Raw genomic sequence first — 21,819 nt, forward strand, 5'->3', positions numbered from 1 at the left:
CTTTTTTTACTGAGTACCGGTTTCCTAGCAGGTACTCAATAAATAATCTACTGCATGGAAGCAGGAAATGCTCAATCACAGTGAAGTATAAAGTTGGGGAGGGAAGTTCCTAAACCTTTCTAGGGATATGAAGAAACATAAAATATATCCATTATCTTCATTATATAAACTATAGAAAATAAACTTCAAGTTACATTTTATAAAATATAGAAAGCAAACATCAATAAAAATCTTCTTAGCTATAGTGGGAATAAGCAAAAGATAAAGTGAGAAAGAATTTATTGTAAACAATTGAGAAACTCTCTTAACAGTGATACTCTATGGGTTAAAAACAGTTATCTTGCCTTTCTGAGAGCTCTCCAATACAGGGCACCTGAATGGCTCAGTTAGTTAAGCAGCTGCGTTTGGCTCAGATCCCAGAGTCCTGGGATCAAGTGCCGCAGTGGGCTCCCAGCTTCACGGAGAGGCTGCTTCTCCCTCTGACCTTCTTCCCTCTCATGGTCTCTCTCACTGTCTCTCTCTCAAATAAATAAATAAAATCTTAAAAAAACAACAACAACAAAGAACTGTCCAATACTTAACGTCTGGATTTAAGAGAATAAGTTGCAATACTCATGTGGCTAGAGCCATAGCCTATATATATGTATATATATTATGCATATGTGTACTACGTATTATACAAGATACAGATTTCCTTTTATCAATAAACTTCACCATACTGTAGACATAGTCAAACTTCATTATTTATACACTGCCAACAGACAGAATTGTATTTCTCCTTTATAAACAAAAAGAAAAGTCTTGTATCTTCTTACCATGTCAAGTAAAAGAGTTTCTTTAAAACAAGATATTGATCCACTTAGATGATAGTGGAAAGTTGACATTTACAAAATAATTCCATGACAGCAAATGGAAATAGAACCAAAAGGATTGAGAGTTAGATAATTAGACTCCATAATTTCTAATTCCTTCATTGTCATTAAGAAGAGCAATTTATTTCACCAACTGTTGGCATATTTATGATAATTAAATTCTTACTACAGCAATGAAAACAAGTGTATCAGTTGAGACCTCAAACAATGAAGCTTTAACTAGTATTTCCCATAATAGATGAATAGGTCTAAATTATACCCTGTCATTGGGGAATTTTTGCTGTACATTAATGGATTTAAAATCTAATTAACTCACATATACTGTTTAAGAACACTACAATAACATTGACTCAACTCATAACTTTTAGGTATACTTAGTAAACTAGAGAAAGTGGAAAAAATATTCCACATACCAGAGGCAGAAAAAGCAGAAGACATTTTTCTTTCTTTCCTTTTCATTATTCTCCCCAGAACCTACTGCAAGTGGGGTGGAATTAGAGAAGAAAGATATATCTAAAACAATCTACAGTAATTTAAAATGATTAATTCCAGGTCTCTTAACATAAGAGGCTCTAGTGGAAATTTTAGGTAGAGTAAATCCTGTTGAACTGCAATTTATCACTAAAATATCTGACATGGGGAAGTCTAATTTTTGCACCACAAGCTTTGGAAGGAAATAAAACCATAGCTCTTCAGATTTCAAATTAACATGTCACTTTTCCTATGAGTCAACCAAATAACAGATATGAATTGAAGTACCTACCAGTTTTTTAGGGCATGATAAAAACATTTCAGGATGAGTGTCCAGTTAAAGGAACTAATCCTAAAGAATTTAACATGTGCTTTATATGAAAAAAAAAAAAAATAGAAAAGCAAATAATTCTATGTAGTTAAACAGAAGTCGTGAATATATGAAAATTTGCAGCTGAAAGTTAAGGAAAACAAGGAGACCTACAATTTTAGAAAGTATGACAAATTTGGTAACAGAATAGAAAAATATGTAATTTTCTCAAAGAGATATTTTTGATTAAATATAGAAGGCAATGACATTCTAATTATAAAAAGTGGATAGGTAGGGAAAAAAACATTTATTCCTTTCCCAAGGATAGTATTTTCCTAGTTAGCTGCCTGAAACCATTCAAATAAATAGAGGATATCTCAAAAAAATTGCTTATAAAATTTCATTATAAATGGCTTTGGGTAACAAAATACAGTATACATATTAAAAATAAGCAATCTTTCATGCTATAGCATTTTCTTTCTTTTCCTCATCCAACAAATATTGATGGGGCCTCTAGCACATAATTAAGCATTATTCTAGTGCTAAGGATACAGCACAAACAAGATGGACTAAAATCCTGGCTACATGGAACTTAATTTCTAGGTAAAATAAATGACAAGCAAGAAAGTAAAGTAAGTAAAAGTCTAGTATATTCCATTTGCTATTCCATTGTCATTCTGCCACAATACTCTCCTTTGATTTAATGCTACTGGATATAGTTTAAGTAAAATTATAATGTGATAAAAGTCTTCCGATATTTCCATAAACCCTCTTGGTCCAACTCTGAGGTAGATCAGTCTTAAAAGGATTACCATGATATAAACCAGGGATCACCAAACTTTTTCTGTAATGAGTCACATACAAATATTTTAGGTTTTGCAGACCACCTATGATCTATGTCACATGTTCTTCATTTTTTTTTTAACCCTTTAAAAATGTAAAACCATTCTTACCTCATAAGTTATACAAAATGTGCCAGGGGCTGAATCTGGCCTGCAGCCACAGCTCTCCAACCTCTGTCCAAAATCTGAGTATGTGAGTATCTCTGCTTTAAGTGGCTATGCTCAGTACTACATTTTATGTTTTTCCTTTAACATTTGTTCTTTTCCTCTTTATTATTCATTTTCCAAAATTTAATAAAGCGTTCTTTTCTGAAGCTAAAATACTTCCAACCAGAGCAGCCTCAAAGTACCAAAGAGCAAGGATACCTGCTCTATTTCACCCAAGCAACAGAGAAACATTCTTGGAAAAAAAAAAAAAATCCTAAGTCTATATGCTACAGAGAGATATAGCGGTGGAGATCGTAGACGCTCTCCATTGACTTCCTGGGGCAGACACATAAAAAGTCTATTGTTCCCTTACCTTGCTGGAGGAACATCAATATTGGAAGAAACAACTTTTCGTTTTTGCTCAAGGAGACAGATGGAGCGAGTATTTTCTTTTTCATGGTCAAGGGCTCGGTTGGCTTTTTTGGTGTCTGCTGTTTTCACATCTTCCTCCATGGCCAAGGGAAACAAGTGTTGATGAGACATTTTTTTACTAGAGTCACGTTTTAAGTCCTCTGGTTGAAATGTGAAGGTCATTTCCCGTTTAATGCTCCCCACCTGTGAAATGAAACATAAGAATTCTTACTCGCCCAGAACATCAGCTTTGCATAACTATGTGCAGATGACCCTAGAAAAAACCACAGATCGGAGACTTCCTTGTTCATGTTGAAGATTTTATAGTTTAAATAAGAAAAATGTAACAGGGAGATAAAATAACTGACATTACGAAGTAACAGACATTTGATGCATCATCTGTCATAAAGCAAAAAAGCAGCATCATAAACATAAGAGGAACTTTCAGGCATACAAAAACTTTGAAGACTTGAAAGCATAATGCTTCTAAAACAAATCTTAAACTTTTATACATCACTGGTTTCTCTTCGACAACTGAGAAAGTCAATTAAGTATATAAATTCTTAAATATTTCACACTAATTATATTGAATAGAAGAGTGTTATAAACATAAAATGAGCCTTATCTTTGACTATAAATACTGATCTTAACCATATTCTTTAGTTCATGAAGAACTGTTTTTTATCTTTTATCTATAGCAGCTAAGATCTTAATGAAATCTCTTATTAGTATGATGATAAAAAAAAGTCATTAATTTTTCTTATCATTTTTGACTAAATGCAACATGGCTTAAGGTTTGAGGCAAATATAAAGTTAAGCCTCAGGGCCTTAACTCTTGTTATTTCAGAGTCTGTGATGACGAAAAACAGACTGAAGTCAAAGAAAAATTTTTGTAAAGGTGGTTGGTATTGTAAGTGAGGTTTGGGATGAACTTGTTAAATTCATGAGTGTACAAAGAGGAGCCAAAGGGAGCACCTGGGGAGCTCAGTCAGGTAAGCATCTGCCTTTGGATCAGGTCATGATCCCAGAGTCCTGGGATGGAGCCAAGTTTCTGGCTCCCTCCCAGTAAGGATCCTGCTTCTCCCCCTCCCACTGCCTCTGCCCCTACCATGCTCATGCTTTCTCTCCTATCTCTCTCTCTCAAATAAACAAATAAAATCTTAAGAAAATGAAAGTGAAAAAGAAAAAAAAGGAAAGAAAGAAAGAGAGAGAAAGAAAAGTGATCCACTGCTCAGTACATTATGTTTCAAAATATGCACACCTATCAGACATATCACAAGCCCATTCAGCAGTTCAGCCCTTTCATGGACTTAGTGTATAAAATCAAGAAATCTTCACTTACCCACTAAACAGAGGATATACTTGTTTTTTCTTTATAATTTTAGGTAGGAGGGAAAGCACAAAAAATCTGATCAAATAGATTTAGAATTACAGAAGCTAAACCCACAAACATAAGACATTTTCAGAAAAAAATGAGAATATATGTGTTCAATAATAGCAGACTGGCCATGTATGATAATAAGGACCAGAAATTTTCAGACTAAAGGGCACATGTTAAGAGTCGCAGGACCCGCTTATATATGAGGATTTCCAGAACCCAGGGATAACCTTGTGCCTCAGAACCCACTTGGCTGGAATGTATCTTTCATATGAACACAGAGCTCTAAACGGAGCTGTCTTCTCTCCTTGACCTGTACTTGTCAGGGCAAAATGATCTTCTTCCCATGGGGTTCCTGTCAAACCTAAGCCCAGGAAAATGATCAGTCACTTTTGGTCTTCTTGCAACTCATGGGAAAGTTACCAGTATTTCTTAAAATGAGTAGTTTAAAGAGCTCTTGTAACGGTATCAATGCACAACAGAAAATTAAAAAAAAAAATTCAAACTTCCAAAAATGCAATGAATGTTCAATAAAAGTGTAGCTTGACAAAATTGACAGATGTAATTACTTTATTTCAAATACCCAGCACAAGTCACTTTCTGTGTAAATTGTTCTGCCTGGAGGCAGGAGAGAGAGGTACACCTCATTCCAAGCCTACATTACAACTGGGATACCCTAAACACCAGGCATAGAAGATGAAAACAAAGTCCTGGTTTGGACGATCATAAATAGTCTTCCTCTAAGTGCCAAGTATTGCCTTAATTAAATATTTAAGTAGTCATTAGTATTAAGTTGTAGCAATAATTGACATCTATACCTCTCTTGGGGCCAACTGTACTGATTAAGCGAATTCAATCCAAAGACAGGGTTAGTGGAGAATATTACAGGAAGCTCAGCTCTTAGTTTCAAAGTTTTAGGGAAAAAAAAAAATCTAGCATTTTAAAGCAAATTAATACAAAGTAGAATAAATTTCCTACAGAGATTATAATTCTATGTCATGATCTTAGCCAAGACTTCATAAAAATTATAGTAATATTCAACAAGGTAAGCTATAAATCTTCCATAATACAGCCTAAACAAAAAATTAATCTCTCAATAGTAATCAGGAAATCTTAACATGTAATGGATTTCAAGGGCTATTTAGCCCAAACCTCTTATATTAAAAGTGAAATTAAAAGCATTAGGAAAGGACCAAAGAGGACAGAAAAATATAGCGATGAGTAAGAGATTTTAGATACTTGGACTCATGGATTTCACTGTATGTAAATCTGGTGGAAGGAGTGGGTGACAGTGTAGATCTTCGTTATATTACTCAGCTTTAAGGTTTACATATAGAGATTCCGTGTTCTTATTAACACTCTTTTATCTGTATCAGGTATTAACATTTAAAAGCTTTTTTCAAAGAAGAGTTCACAGGAAACTAGAGAGTAGGGAGAGTACATGAAGTCAAATCTTGAGAAACCGGACTCTGAAATGGCTCAGAGAGATAGAACGGTGGCTGGAGAGGATGCCAGACAAGGGAAAATGTTCCAAAATGAAAGGTAATAGAGCATGTTTAGATGCTGAGTCAGAATGGAAAGAAAGGGGTGAGTAAGGTTAGTAGGAGCAGAAAGGGATAGGACTAATAATGAGTTGTTACACCTCTAGCAGATTAGCAGAACAGAGCAAAAGGAACAACATATGAACCCTAATTAAATTTGCACTCCTATTAGATTAGCAGAACAAAGCAGTTAAAGGAGATATGGTTCCATTTATATGAGATTTCCAGAAAAAGCAAAGCTACAAAGACAGAAAACAGATCAGTGATTGTCTGGGGCTGGGGGTAGGAGAAAGAACCAACAGTAAATGCATTCCAGAGAACTTTCTATGGTGGTGGAAATGTTCTAGAACTAGACTGTTATATTTGTATAATGCTATAAATTTATTTAAAATAATTGAATTGTATTCTTAAAATGAGATGAATATTTTGGTATGTAGATTATACCTCACCAGTACTGTTAATTTAAAAAGAAAGAAAAAGTAGTAACAAGTGTGGAAAGTACATTCACAAGAACCCTGAGACCAGAAATTGGGAAACTGTGCTTATAAAGCAGCTTCCATAAATTCTATTGATTCTTTTTTTTTTTTTTTTTTTTTTTTAAACACAGGTGATATGGCAAGCCAAGCTGCTGCCAGCAATTGTATAGTTATATCCTGCATACTGGTAAGATGGGGCTCAATCCAGCCCCCACTCAAGTCACATTCCCTGGCTTCATCACCCATAGAAGAGAGACACTTTTCTAATTCTTCTACCTGGGGAGGAATTTTTGTACTTCATCTCTCCAAATAGGGCACTCCTATCTACTTTTTCCCCAATTTGCACACTGCCCTGGTGACAAAAGTAAATGTCTTAGGCCTATTACATGGCCTGGGCCACATTAGCTGCCTCCCTGGAAGCAGATATCAATTAATTACGCGACTCCTATGAGCTGGACAGTTTTGATAACAGAGATATCGAGGGTATCAGAAGAAGCACTCTGTGCTATAGGTCAGAAGGAGGCAAAGGGCTCAACACGGAAGATGGCCAGAAGACAAACACACACACAAAATCTAGAAGCCCCGAGTGACAAATAATGAAGAGAAACAGCAAGATCATTAATTAGTAAATTCTAGGAGAAAATACAAGGCTGAGAAAATACGAGGCTGAGAAAATATGAGGCTAAGATTTAGGAATGATTTTAGTCTAGATTAAGAAAAAAATAAACTGTATCCTGCCCAGGGAAGGATTCATCTGACTATCTCATGCTGGTAAGACTGGACATTGAAAGGTAGTAGTAGTATTTGATCTTGGTTGTCACACTTAAGATGGACAATGACAAATTGGAACCAACACAACAGAATGATCAGCATGGCAAAGGATGTTATTGGGAGGAACTGGGAATATTCTGTCTAGAAAACTAAGGGTTTATGCCCCGCACGGCTGCTCATAGATGAGTCAAGAGCCCTTTTGAAGAAGAGGAATTTGAGTTCTCTCGTGTTCCTCTGGAAACAGGATCAATGGCTCATTTCTGCTTCTAGCTAACTCCCTTCTGACCTTACAGTTTACTCACTCTTCCTCTTTTCTTCTTCTTACTCTTTTACCACAGTGTAAATGAAATATGGTGTATCCATAAGAAATACTACTTTCTACCTAACTGTGTTTTCATGAAGTCAAGTTAAGTAGGTAGATTCTCAGAAGATACATTGTCTCACTTTAACACTTTAATTTTTACTGTTTCTGTGGAGTTTAATTACACTTTTCATTTTTAAAAGTATTATAAAATATGTTTGTTATTAAATTTTCAATAAAAGTGTGAATAAAATTAAATGGCGAAAGCCTTCTATTCTTCCCCATCCTTTTTTTTTTTTTTTAAAGATTTTATTTATTCATTTGACACAGAGAGATCACAAGTAGGCAGAGAGGCAGGCAGAGAGAGAGAGAGGAGGAAGCAGGCTCCCCGTGGAGCAGAGAACCCGATGCGGGACTAGATCCCAGGACCCTGAGATCATGACCTGAGCTGAAGGCAGAGGCTTAACCCACTGAGCCACCCAGGCGCCCTTCTTCCCCATCCTTTAACTAGCCCTGCCCAGTCAGGTCCTATCTCTAGAGAGCAGCTTTTAATAATTTACTGCCACATTTTAAATCACTTAAAATACATTAAATACCTATCAATGTGTATACACTGTTTGGAGCATCCAAACACGAATGTGATTATACTACATGTATTATTCTGTAGCTTTTCTTACTTCACCATAAATCATGGGCAACTTTCCATGTTAGTAGTACATCTACTAATTTTTTAAAACACTGAAAACTAACAGCTCATGAGATCAGATTTTTTAATTAATCTCAACTTGACACTGAGGTTCTTTTCAATTTTTCATTATTAAAAGTAATTCTACAATGAACATCCCTGCATATCTATGCATATAGCTTTATGCATTTGTGCAAACATTTTTTTTGCAGGAAAAATTCCCAGAGGTTGGAATTTCTGAATCAAACAACCAAGATGTTCTTCATAGGGGAACAAAGCCTGGAACACCCACGCAATGGACATACCATGAAGTCACCAAAAGAAGATCTATTAAAAGGAAAACACTTGTCCATGGTCTATTAAGAGAAACAGGCAAGTTGCAGACTAATATGTTAATTATTAATTATCAATTAATTACTAATTGCACTTCACTTAAAAAAGAGTGGTTTGCTAAAAATTATACACCTTAAGGAACAGAAGACTGAATGTGCCAAGAGAACTTTTGACTTCTTTTCTTTTTTTTTTTTTAATTTTTTATAAACATATAATATATTTTTATCCCCAGGGGTAGAGGTCTGTGAATCGCCAGGTTTACACATTTCACAGCACTCACCAAAGCACATACCCTCCCCAATGTCTATAGCCCCACCCCCCTTCTCCAAACCCCCCTCCTCCCAGCAACCCTCAGTTTGTTTTGTGAGATTAAGAGTCACTTATGGTTTGTCTCCCTCCCAATCCCATCTTGTTTCATTTATTCTTCTCCTACCCCCTTAAGCCCTGACTTCTTTTCTTATATAATAGAAATACCTAAGGATGGGGACATACACACACACACACACACACACATACACACACAATTTTAAGGTGGCGAGATTACAGAAGACTTTTATGTTTTTAAGGTTTTCAAATTTTAAAAAATTAAAGAGAATTTTAAAAATAAGAAACACTAAAATTATGAGGAATAATGCTCTGTGCTAAATGACATATAAGGAAACTGGGACTCTGGACTACTGCTGGAGGGAGCAAACATATTGTAGGAGGCCCACCTGGCAAAAGGTAGCAAATTTAATTGTGCATCCCTTTGTTTTACAATTCCACATCTAAGGAAAGAAAAGAGAAAAGCACACAAAGATATTTATCTCAAATTTTTTTTTTTACAGAACTATTTATAACATTAAACAAATGCAAATTCCCTGAACACCTATCAAAAAATTTGGTGTTAATTATGCATAAACAAAAGGTATGGTTAAAAACTGAGACATCTCTATATTTATTAAAATGGGAAGACATTTAATATATTAACAGAAAAATAAAGGAAATCCAAATGAGTATATGTAGTATGATCTCAGGGAAGAGAGATATATCCATATAAGGAGAGAGGAAATTCTAAAAGGACATTCCAAAATGTTAGGAATGGTTTTCCTTGGGAGCAGATTTATAGGCCAGTTTTGCTTTTTGTTTTGTTTGCATGTAATTTGGTATTTTAAAATCTACGAAGTCATTCTATGATGAAAAAATACACCTCATTTTTATATAATTGTTTCTGAAGAATGTGGCATTTATATAAATAATACTCTTTCTTCTACTAGCTTTCAATTATTAGTATATATGCATATATTAAAGGGGGAAATGAATTACTTAAAATAATACATTCATTTGCACTATTACTTCCATTGATTATCAGCACCTCTCAATTACCACCACTGAATTCCTTCTTTCTACCCAACACAGAAACCTTTCATGTAGCACATCACAGACACATGCATTATCCAGTGTAGTTTTTTGCATGGGAACAAAGCTTCAGTGTTCAATTATATGAGAATACTAACAATTACTGAGTTAACGAACAAATAAAACTCGAAATTTTTATTCCAATGAACAGCTTTTGTTTTCCTAAAAGAAGATAAACAGCATAACTATAAATATGATATACTAGGGGAAATTGCAATATTTTAAACAAGAAGTTAACAGTATCTATTTAAATCTTGAATTTCTCTAAATGGTGTCCTTTGTAAATTGGATGCCACTTTCTAAGACAGGGACTGAAGCTCATCAGCTTTTCTCAATACAAAAACATCTGGTTCTCATAGGAGGATTCTAACAGCTCATCAGAAAAGAGGATGGCTTCTAACATCAGCCCACTTACTTGATCAATTCTTTCTTCTGTCTACGCTCAAGTGCATTCCAGGCCACCTTAATCCTAACCCCCTCCCTTTGTATTTGCAGTAGTGAGATGCCAAAAAGCATGTGTCAACATTCTTGGAAACTGTCCTTGCTTACTCATCTCAACCCAATAAAATTTGAGGAGTTGGCTCTGGAGATTAACTGGATTTCCAGGAATAATCTGCAGAAAGCCAACTCTTTTGCCTTTTGGGGCTTCCTGCTTAGTAAGAAAGTAAAATCGAAATTCTGGAAAAGAGAATAAAAGTCACAGGGAACCTGGGTGGCTCAGTCATTAAGCATCTGCCTTTGGCTGGGGTCATGATCTCAGGGTCCTGGGAATGAGCTCCGCATCAGGCACCTTCCTCAGCAGGAAGCCTGTTTCTCCCTCTCCCTCTGTCCCTGCTTGTGTTTCCTCTCTCACTGTGTCTCTCTCTGTCGATGTATTTATTTATTTATTTAAATTTATTTGTTTATTTATTTATTTAAATAAGTATTTTTTTTTTTTAAAAAGAGAGAGAGGGAGAATTAAATTCATGCCACAGTAAAACCACTCTTGGAGAGTAAGCCTTAGGAAGCAAGTGAATGGTCTACTTGGCCAAGTCAGTCTTTAAGACTCTTTCATTCACCAGGAAACCACACAGTCATATCCGAGAAAGTTTGTAAGGGAATTGTTTCCTATTTCAGATTGTGTTTCCCCATATTAGGATTTATTTTTTAAACTTGCTTTCAAAACACATGAATATATATTACATTTTTAGTGACCGATGACAAGTGGGTATCAACCACAGTGTGGAATATGCAGTCAGACCCAAAGATTTTCAAACAGGTCACAAAGAAAGCAAAGTTTACATTAATAATAGGAACAACTGATTATAAATCAATTTAAAATATTACCTCTCAGGGTCATGCTCAAAGAAAGGTTAGACTCTTGAGTCAATTGTTAAAGTGTATGTCCAAATACAGTCAACAGAACTATACTATCACTTTAGATTAAATTCTTCAAATTTCATGCTAGGTACACAGAAAAATAAGTCTCATGGCAAATCTATCCAGTCCTAATGAATAGGTGTAATAGAAACACTTTAGAAACAATTGTTTCCAATTGCTAGACCCTTGATTACATTATTCCCTTAGCCCTCTGAAGCCAATGAAGTGTTTGACTGCTTTATCCTCAAGTGTATTATCTCTCTGTACCAACACAGTCAATGGCAGATGAAAGTCAGACTGGTTTGATGGTATGAAGATGGGGCAAGAAATAAAACTCTTCACAACAAAGTTGAAACCCTGTATCAGGTTCTGGCCTCATGCATTCTAACCATACAAATACACTATCTCGGGCCGCCTGGGTGGCTTAGTCGTTAAGCGTCTGCCTTTGGCTCAGGTCATGATCCCAGGGTCCCGGGATCAAGCCCTGCATTGGGCTCCTTCCTCGGCAGGAAGCCTGCTTCTCCCTCTCCCACTGCCCCAGCTTGTATTCCCTCTTTCACTGTCTCTTTCTCCATCAAAGAAATAAATAAAAGTCTAAAAACAAAAAAAAATAAAACTAGTACACTATCTCAGCCATCAGTTGTTAATGCTGGATTTACTACAGCAAGTTTTAACTTTAATATCCTCACAACTTAATAGTCAACAAAGCATGACTTGGCTTGCCTAATAGATTAGTCAGCTGCACGTTTAGTGAAGTTATTGCAAAAATGTTTGGTGAAAGCCTTCTTGGCTGAAGTTTCAAGACTTCTATTAAAATTATGCAAGAGAGAACACACAACTTAAGTATTTTTTTTTAAATCCTTTCTGAAAAGCCCTGAATGGAAATGCCTATTTCTATAAAATACAATATAGACCTCAGGTTCACTTAAGGATACCTGCACATCTTTTCTAACCAAAAGTAAGGAGAGAAGGGAAATCAGTATCAATATCGCTCAACCTTATTGGATTTACCTTCAGTATACAGAATGTTTAACTTATCACATCAACTAGGTATTCCACTTGTTTTATATAACTCAAAGCTTAACTCAACCAATCACATCCAATCCATGGGGGAATGCTGTGGCCTTTATCTTCCAAATAGATCCAAAATCCAGTCACTTCCCACCACCTTCCACAGCCAACACACCCTCACCTCTTGCCAGGATTTGTACAACAGTTTCCTCCCTGGATCCCTATTTGCATTCTTGCCCTGCCTCCCACATGCCCCCAGTTCCTTCTCAGTAACAGTACCCTGTCTTATCTCTTAAGAAGAAGAGTCAGATCATGCCTTCCTCATCTTAGAACTCCCCAGTGGCTCCCCATTTTGCACAAAATAAAAGCCAGAGTCCTCACAGTGGCCTCCAGGGTTTCATCTGAGCTGGTTCCCCTCTATCTTTCCTTCTCCCTATCCTGCTTCCTCCCTTACTCTCATCTCTGCCCTACCCATGCTGGCCCTGAACGTGCCAGTGCCAGACACACCCCTGCCCTTGGGACCTTTCCGCTGGCCACCCCACCTTCCAGGAAGGTTCTTCCTTCATAAACCCACACTGCTTGCTTCCTCACCCTCTCATTCTTTGTGCAAATGTCTCCAACCTCTTTAAAGTGGCAGCACTTGTCTCCCCCTCCGTATCTGCCACATTCTCTTTAGCCACAGTGTTCTTTAGCACTTACCATTTCACAATGAACCATGTAATTATTATTTATTATTATAAATATATTTATAATAATATAAATAAATAATTATAAATAATTATTATTTATTATGTTTATGGTCCAGGCTGCTTCACCAGTATGTTAGCTCTATGACGATAGACATTTTTTGTTTGTTTTTTTAAATTAACATATAATGACATTTTTGTTTTATGTACTGATGTTTCCCAGCACTTAGAAGAGTGTCTCAAATACAGTGGACCCTCAATAAATATTTGGGGAAAAAATAAATAAATGAATGTTCAGGTGATTATATGTGCTATATCGTGGCACCTACCGATTAAGTCGAAGGAAGATGGACGCCAAATTCCTGAGGCTGCAAAGCGTGGGATTCCTTGGTCTAAAAGACATTTCCTAAACTACCAGAAGGAAACAGTGAATTGTGCTATATTTGGGGAAGAAATAAGTGAAGTACAGAATGGTCACCATCTTAATCCTTTCCTTATCAAAGTATTCAACTTTATTCCATGCAGGACTTTATCTCTAGGAATGCAATCCTTATTTCATAATAAAATCTATAGAGAAAATAGGATTTATTTTACTTTTTAAATTAAGGGACTCTGGACCTTCCTTCTACGAATATCAGCAGGTTAATCCAGGACAAACCTATAGAGAGAAAATAAGGCATAATTTCTGAAGCAAGGCATAGTTAAAATTGTATGATTTTTAAAACTTCTAGGAGTGAAGATTCCTGGTGAGTAAAGTGTTAGGGGCAGGTCATCAAGCAGCCTGGCCCCCAGGGATGCCTAGAAACACTGCCTCACATCTGCCTGTGGCTCCCAGCCAACCTAGCTCACTATGCTCTCCGAACATTTATAGTCAAGAACAACAATGACAATCAATGTCATCTTCAATTTCTTCCACATTGGGTTTACTGTGACTATTTGAGCCCCACCTGAAGTTTTTTCTTAGAAGCTTCTGAAGGAGTAGAGACAGCTATTTTACTGAGAGACAGTTGACCTACAGAAGACTGTCCATACCAATTGCTATGACTGTCACACAGAGCCTCACTGATTGCCGCTGCCACTACCAGGAGAAGCTGGGGCCCCTGGGCCCAGAACAGACCTTCATTTGTCTCTGACCTTTCCTCCTTGGAGGCTCTTCCCAAGGGACCCCTCTCACTGACACCTTACCCTGCCCCCATCACACTGAATAGAAGGGCTACACTAGAAATGGCAAACTTCACAGGGCCTTTCCCGCATCCCTGTTGGGAGCCCATCCTGCTTTTCCCCTCTGCCTCCATGCTCAACATCTCTGAGCTCCCTTGTCCCCACCAGGCCTGAATCCCAGCAAAAACCCACAGCAAGAAAGAAGAGATTCATGGGAACTCAAGCAGTATGTTAAAGCTCATTTTTTAAATGGGTTAAATAGTTATTCGCCACTGACCTAAGAATTAAATCAGACTTCAAAATATGGTTTCTCTGACCAAACCACACATTTTTTTTTAAAGATTTTTATTTTTATTTTATTCGATAGACAGAGATCACAAGTAGGCAGAGAGGCAGGCAGAGAGAAGCGGGGGAGGCAGGCTCCCCGCTGAGCAGAGAGCCCAATGCAGGGCTCGATCCCAGGACCCTGGGATCATGACCTGAGCCAGAGGCAGAGGCTTTAACCCACTGAGCCACCCAGGCACACATTTCTTAAAAGTGGTTGGAATAGAACTTTATGGAAAGTTGTTGAATGTACTTCTGACATGTATCAATAAAAAGGCAAGTCAATTTGTGAGCAGAGTATTGCATATTCTCTGTGGGCACAAACAGGGTCCAGAGAATCTTTTCTTTCAGGAATCTGATAGGAGAGAGCTAGAAACTGATGTCGATGACTGGCAGTGGCTGGAAATGACAGCGCAGGTGGTGAGGCCAGGCCACGTGCACATGAGGAACGAGAGGAAATCAGGGAAGAGTGAAGAGGACGGATGAGCAGACTCTGGAGAGAAACAGGAACAGAAGGCAAAAGGATCCTCAGACAGACGGGATCTGAGGGCTGCCTCAACCCCCCACACTCCAGTCTTATACCCGTCTACACCCCAGGGTGTGCTGCAGGCTGCCTCCTGCTAGAAGCTGTGATCTTCCCCTCACAAACATAATTCCCGCCCATCCACCTCTCCCCACATTTCCTTTCTGTAAAACTGCACTGGTTTCAACTTCTTGCAACAAAAAGCAAAAGCGTTAGACTACCTAACCCAATACCTTGAATTCGTTTGGCAACAGAACTATAAAGATAGCTTCTCAAACTCAACAGTGCTTGCCACAGTCTGACACAGCTTGTTTAATTTTCAGAGCGATTAAGAAGCATGTTTTCAGTAAAAAAAAAAAAAAAAAAAAAAAAATGCTGGTTGCTAAAGTTTCTTGCTTAAATATACATTTCACTTAAAATACAATTTATTATTCCTTGGAGCAGTAAACAGCAGGTGAAATTAAAAACTAAAGTTGAAAACTAATGAATTCACACTTTAGCTTGGGTTGTGCTCTTAATTCACAGCCAGCCAATCACTTTAACTAGCTGCACAGATGACTAAATAAAATCTGTTAATAAATGCAGCTAGAGTGTATTCAAAAAATTAAGCAGTGCATATTAAACTTGTATATCTGCTGATCATAAACTTAATTCTTTAAAATAAAGGTCCAACTGGCATATAAAGGAGTAAGTAGATAGGGGTAAGGGAGAAATCTCTCCCACTTCAGCACAGTCTTTCGTAAGAAGGCAGATGGGTCAGCAAAAGAAATGGGCTAACCCATGATAAATGATTACAGGCAAACCTTAAGATAAAAAGGTGTGCTTATTGCATATTCACCTGTTCATGATCCTTCCTTCCTGCCTGGATGCTTATGGACTTCATGTTTGCTTAACCAGATATAATAAATGTGCAAATGTGTGTGTGTGTGTGCGAGAGAGAGAGAGAGAGAAAGTGCACATATATGTATAAATGAATAAATAAATACAACACACATGTGCAGTCTTAGCAGGCGTGCTCCTGCTGGAACCAGACTGATACAATATAAAAAGTGGTTTAAAGTATTTATGTTTTACCCATTTCTCTCCTCTGGTGGTCCAGAAGCTATTTGGAGGCAGAGAACAAGTTTTGCTTAGCTTTGTATCTGATATATACATCAGATTTATTTGACACCTTTGATATGCATTCTTGGCAAACACTGGGTACCAGATAAATGTTTACTTTAGTTAATGGAAGTAATATGGCAATAATAATATGGCAATGGCACGAGTCTGCAAGAGTAGAAAGGAAGATCTGTAAAATCAAGGGACAGAGTGATTACTATTCCATATTCACAATATTCTAAAGTCTACAGACGACAATAACAAGAGTTAGTAGTAGTAATAATAATGATGACTACATTTATGAAGCCTTTACTAAATACAAGACATGGCATTAAAATTTCTTCACATACATTATTTCAACCCAATCCCCTCCAAAATCTTAAGGGAATGATCCTGATTGTCCAAACTTTACACTAAAGAAATGAAGGCACCCAGAAATTATATAACTGACTCAAGGTCTCACAGACCTTTCCCTTCACCTGCTCTCTCCTATATCTGTCTCTCTGCTGGTTACTTTCCATAAGTAATCAAATATGCTCCAATCTCTCTCTCTCTCTCTCTCTCTTTTTTTAAGATTTTATTTATTTATTTGACACACAGAGAGAGATCACAAGCACGCAGAAAGAGAGAAGCAGGCTCCCTGCCAAGCAGAAAGCCCGATATGGGACTCAATCGCAGGACCCCAAGATCATGACCTGAGCCGAGGGCAGAGACCCAACCCAGTGAGCCACCCAGGTGCCCAGCTCCAATATCTCTTATCTTGACCTCTGATCCTGTTCAACGACTGCACCTCTGCTGTAGTCCCTGTCATAGTCAAGTTACCAGTAACATGGCCACATGAGCTGTCTTCGCTCTTCTACCTCTTATTGCCTACCTCTCCGACTTATTATAATCGATTTCTACACCCCCCAAAAGATGCTTTTGCTAGAATCACAGTGAACTACATATCACTCCATTTAATAAATGTACACTGTCCAATTTCGATTCTCGACAGTACTAAACACAAGCAGACTCCTTGAAGGAGCATCTTTTCTTGGCTTTATGACAGCGGGATAAGTCAGTCCCAATTCATATTCACAAAAGAAAAGAACAGAATCCTCTAGTTAGCTTAAACAGAAAGAGGGTTATTGGTAGTTCAGAAATCTCCAAGGAGCCTGGCGAGTCAGACTGGGATGTTCAAAAAGACGACGACAGAAGAAAGAAACCATGCTGAAAGATGAGTGGGAAGCACAGAGCCAGGAGAAAAGCCCAACTACATCTTAAGTCTGAACTAGAAAAAGTACCACAGCACTGCCTCCCACCAGTCAAACCCCATAACAACAGGTACTAAAAACTAAAACTTCCATGACAGATGCCCTAGCAGCACTAAGAAACTTTGACACTGTGTCTGTCAGAAGATGTCTTCCACACGTAGCCAGCTCTCACGGTCTTCTTGTGCCTCTTGTCACGTGCCCTCATGTGTTGGCAGAACTGAAGTCACACACAATTCTAGCTGCAAGGTATTCCTTCTGAGAAATTCTGGCCACAGCAGCATAGGAAAATTACACAGAAAGGGATGGCAGAGGTATTGAATGAAGCAATCTGCGGCCTTTGTCACACCACCATATGTTTCTACGTTTCCATACTTTTGGTCTTTGCAGCCTCTGCTGTCTGGTACCCCCAACATATATTTTTAGTCTAAGCATTTCTCTCTTCTTCCATGGCTAACATCATTTTTCACTTGGACTACAATTCCTTCTGGTCTAAACCACCCACTTCTAGCCTTAATCCCCAAGAATCCACACATTATTGAGAGAATCAAATAAGAAAGACTGGGACGCCTGGGTGGCTCAGTTGGTTGAGCCACTGCCTTTGTCTCGGGTCATGATCCCAGCATCCTGGGATCGAGTCCCACATTGGGCTCCTTACTCAGTGGGGAGCCTGCTTCTCCCTCTGCCTCTGCCTGCCACTCCGTCTGCCTGTGCTGGCTCTCTCTCTCTCTCTCTCTCTCTCTCTCTGACAAATAAATAAAATCCTTAAAAAACAATAAGAAAGAAGATTTTATAAGTGTAACATACCCTATAAAAATGATTGCTAATAAACTATTGTTCTTAGTCATGACTTTCAAACTTTTAAAAACACCATTTAAGTAAGAAGCCACATATGTGTCACAACTTGAAGGTGCTAGAGAGATCCCAGTTCAGATCTATATCCCAATGGCTGAGAATATTGCCAAAAATCCCAACAGCTGGGTTAAGTCATACTTATATCATGAATCTAGCACCTCTGGCTAAACCATATATATCCCGGGGAAAGGAATTTATATTTGTTGTGAAATTATATAAAACTGGGATCAAATCCTAGTTGTTTTGCACTTTAAGATCTGGTCTTCTTCTTTAAAGAGGGATAACAGGTAGAAAGGATTAAATGGAAATATCTAATAAAGTGATCCATGGTAAATAGGCAATAAACTGTAGCCCTTTCTCTTTGGCAATATATAGTTGAGAATTAGTTTGTGAGAGTGATTAATGTCCATTGTGATGGTTAATGAAAGACAAAGGGCTGTAGCAATCTGATCCAAGCTTATTGTGTAAAAGGGACTATACACTGACAGAAAAGGAGGACAATGGGGCTCTGCTCAGAGAGACCAGTATGGGCCACTGGGGCAGCCAGAGGTAGGGAAGGCTTCTGGAAGCCCAGAGTGGGAAATGGGTCATAAGAAAAATACAGACAGAAATAAAACCAGGAAGAGATCACAAAACCCATCTTACTTGCTTCAAAGCTGGTACCTGGAGTGAGCCCAGTGGGGTGCCCTCAGTGCCTCTGACCACTGTTCATATCACCCCATTTGCTGAGCTCTAACCTGCCTCAGAAAAGCCTAGGAAATAGGAACCACAGTGAAGATGAACAGGAAGAGTGAGTGCCCAGAATCGGCACATCATTCCTTGCTTTACTTTTTGTCCCAGAGCTTGTTTAACAACAGCCACAATCTTCCCTAAAGCAATGCAATCCTACAGAGACCTAGGGCGGGTGGAGGTTTACCTTCTCACCTGCTGATGGGCGCTTTCATCTTCAATCCAGGGAATGAGCCAAAAGACAACCCTACCCTATGCTGGCTGTTGCTAAAATGTGCCCGGTGGCTATTTATTACTGCAAAGCATGTAGAAGAAACTACATTCCACCAAAATATCTGATATATTTGGCTTATGGACTAACGCAATTTATAGGGTTTTTTGGGGTTTTTTTTTTTAAGCTTTTTTAAAAACAGGAACCTTATGTCAATGTAAAGTTTACTAATTTGGTAAAGTAGGAACTTTGTACTCGTTTGCTTATTCTAGAATAGTGCTATTTAATTTAGTACTTTCAGAGACGGACTTTGTAGAAGGGATTTTGTCCATAGTTTACAGTCTCCATATACTAACATTCTCCTTCCAAACACATTATGTAGCCCTGACACCCCAGTCTAAGAAATGAAACCTGGCTGGCAGCCAAGCAGTGATTCTCACAGGACCTTCTACAGTGCAAAGATTTGTGCTCAGGAATGTCAAAGGTCATGTAGTCTGGTTTTTTTTTTTTTTTAAGTTGAAACTTTTTGCTCATATGTTAGATATTTCAAGGATATTCTATAAAAAGAAGGTAAAATATGAATAAGCCACAATTTATTCTCCAGTTTCGAAAGGCAAATAAGTTGTTTACAGCCAAAAACATGTACATTCTTCCAGGAAAACAGCAGACAAGTGATAGACACTATATAAACACCTTCTGTATCTCTGTATAACACACAGTTTTTAAGTAGATGTTAATACATTAATTCCCAACTAAAATACCTCTTAGTTTTCATATTTAAAGATCATTCTTGTGGAACTCTTTATAAAAGAGGTTGTGTAAAAGCTTTAAAGAAGATAAAAATTCTAAAGCTTGAATATTTATTCCAACCCACACATACACCACTCTCCTTTTCCCCAGTGTAATAATAAGAAATAAAGATATTTTAGTAGACCTTTGAAAAGAGTGTTTTCAAAAGCAGTCATTCATTCAATAAATATTTTTACTAGGTATTGTATGTAGGCAAAGGGGATAATGAGGAGGGGGTTTGTGTGTGTGTGTGCGTGTGTATGTGTGTACACTAAAAAGGTATAAAGGTGTCTACACGCATGGAGCTACCAGATTAATGGGAGTGAGGGGCATAAGTAAATGAACCGCAAAAACAAACAATATTATAATTATAGCAAATGCTCTGATAGGGAGGTATGTGGAAAAGCTATGAACACACAGAAGGCGAAAAATTAGAGTCTGGGAAGGCAACTGTGAGAAAGTGTCTTTTCTGGTTTGGGCTGTTATAACAAAAATACATAGACTAGTGGCTTGAACAACAAATATTTGCTCTTCCCAATTTTGGAGGCCAAGAAGTCTAAGATCAAGGCATGGCAGATCTCGTGTCTGGTGAGGAGTGGTTTCCTGGTGTACAAGGCAGAGAGGGGGAGTTCTCAGACTCTTCATCTCTTTATAAGGACATCAACTCCATCATGGGTATCCACCTCCATGACCTTACCTTAATCTAATTACCTCCATCAGTCCATATCAGGAAGTGATGGCTGGGTTGAGGTCCGATGAGACAGGGAGCTATTTAAATGAATGACAGTTGTGACAGGAAGGCATGCAAGTTTAAGAACTTCGGGAGAAAAAATCACCAAAGCTGGAGACCAGAATAAGGAATCGTACAGGGCATGAGGTGAAACCAAGGAGATACAAGGGCCCAGACCATTATATTATGAGTTGAATTGTGTCCTCCCAATATTCACAAGTTGAGATCCTAACCCCCAATACCTCAGAATATGACTATATTTGGACCCAGGGTCTTTAAAGAGGTACTTAAGGTACAACAAAATCACATGGGTAGGCCCTAATCCAATATGATTATTATCCTCATAAGGATATTAAAACACAGATAACACACATATCAAGGGATGACCGTGTGCAGACACAGCAAGAAGGTGGCCATCTGCAAGCCAAGGAGAGAGCCCTCATTAGAAACCAAGACTGTCAGCCCTTGATTGTGGACTTTGAACCTTCAGAACCGAAAGAATATAAATTTTTTTTGTTTAAGCAACAGAGTCTATGTCATTTTGTCATGACAGCCTTAGCAAACTAAGGACATACGGGGCATAGTAAAAATTGTGGCTTTGATCCTCAGACTATGGAATCCATGGATGGGGGTTAAACTGGGGTAGAAGGGATTATAGATCAGATATGCCATTTGCTCCGGCTGCAGTGTCAAGGTGAACTGCAGAGAGACTGAGTGTGGCAGGGTGTGGTAATAATGACTCCCAAAGATATCCATATCCTAATCCCTGGGATCTGTGCATGTCACCTTATAGGACAAAAGTAACTCTGCTGGTGTGAATAAGTTAAAGATCTTGCACCAAGGAGATTATCCTGAATTATCCAGGTAGGCTCTAAATAAAACCACAAGGGAGATTTCACTGTGGGGAGAAGGGCGTGTAATGAGGGAGGCAGAGGGCAGAACAATGTGCTTTGAAGATGGAGATAGGGCCTACAAAACAAAGAATATGGGTGGCCACCAGAACTTGGCAAAGGTAGAATGGATTGACCTGTAGAGCCTCCTGAAGGATGGAACCAACACTGCCCCCCACCCTTGACTTGAGCCCAGTGAGAACCATTTGGACCTCTGGCCTCCGAAACAGTAAGAAAATACAATCGTATTGTTTTAAGCCGCTA

At 38.1% G+C, this 21,819-nt stretch overlaps 1 protein-coding gene across 1 annotated transcript in view; it reads right to left on the reverse strand.

Annotated features, from left to right (window-relative positions):
• ZNF704 (zinc finger protein 704) overlaps positions 1-21,819 on the reverse strand; it is a 237,129-nt gene that overhangs the window by 184,668 nt on the left and 30,642 nt on the right. Inside the window, exon 2 of the mRNA XM_032315627.1 lies at positions 3,016-3,257. Coding sequence (XP_032171518.1) covers positions 3,016-3,257 — 242 coding nt within the window. The remainder of the gene's footprint in view (positions 1-3,015; positions 3,258-21,819) is intronic.

This window comes from Mustela erminea, chromosome 16 (assembly GCF_009829155.1).
Source record: "Mustela erminea isolate mMusErm1 chromosome 16, mMusErm1.Pri, whole genome shotgun sequence".
Classification (NCBI taxonomy): Eukaryota; Metazoa; Chordata; class Mammalia; order Carnivora; family Mustelidae; genus Mustela; species Mustela erminea.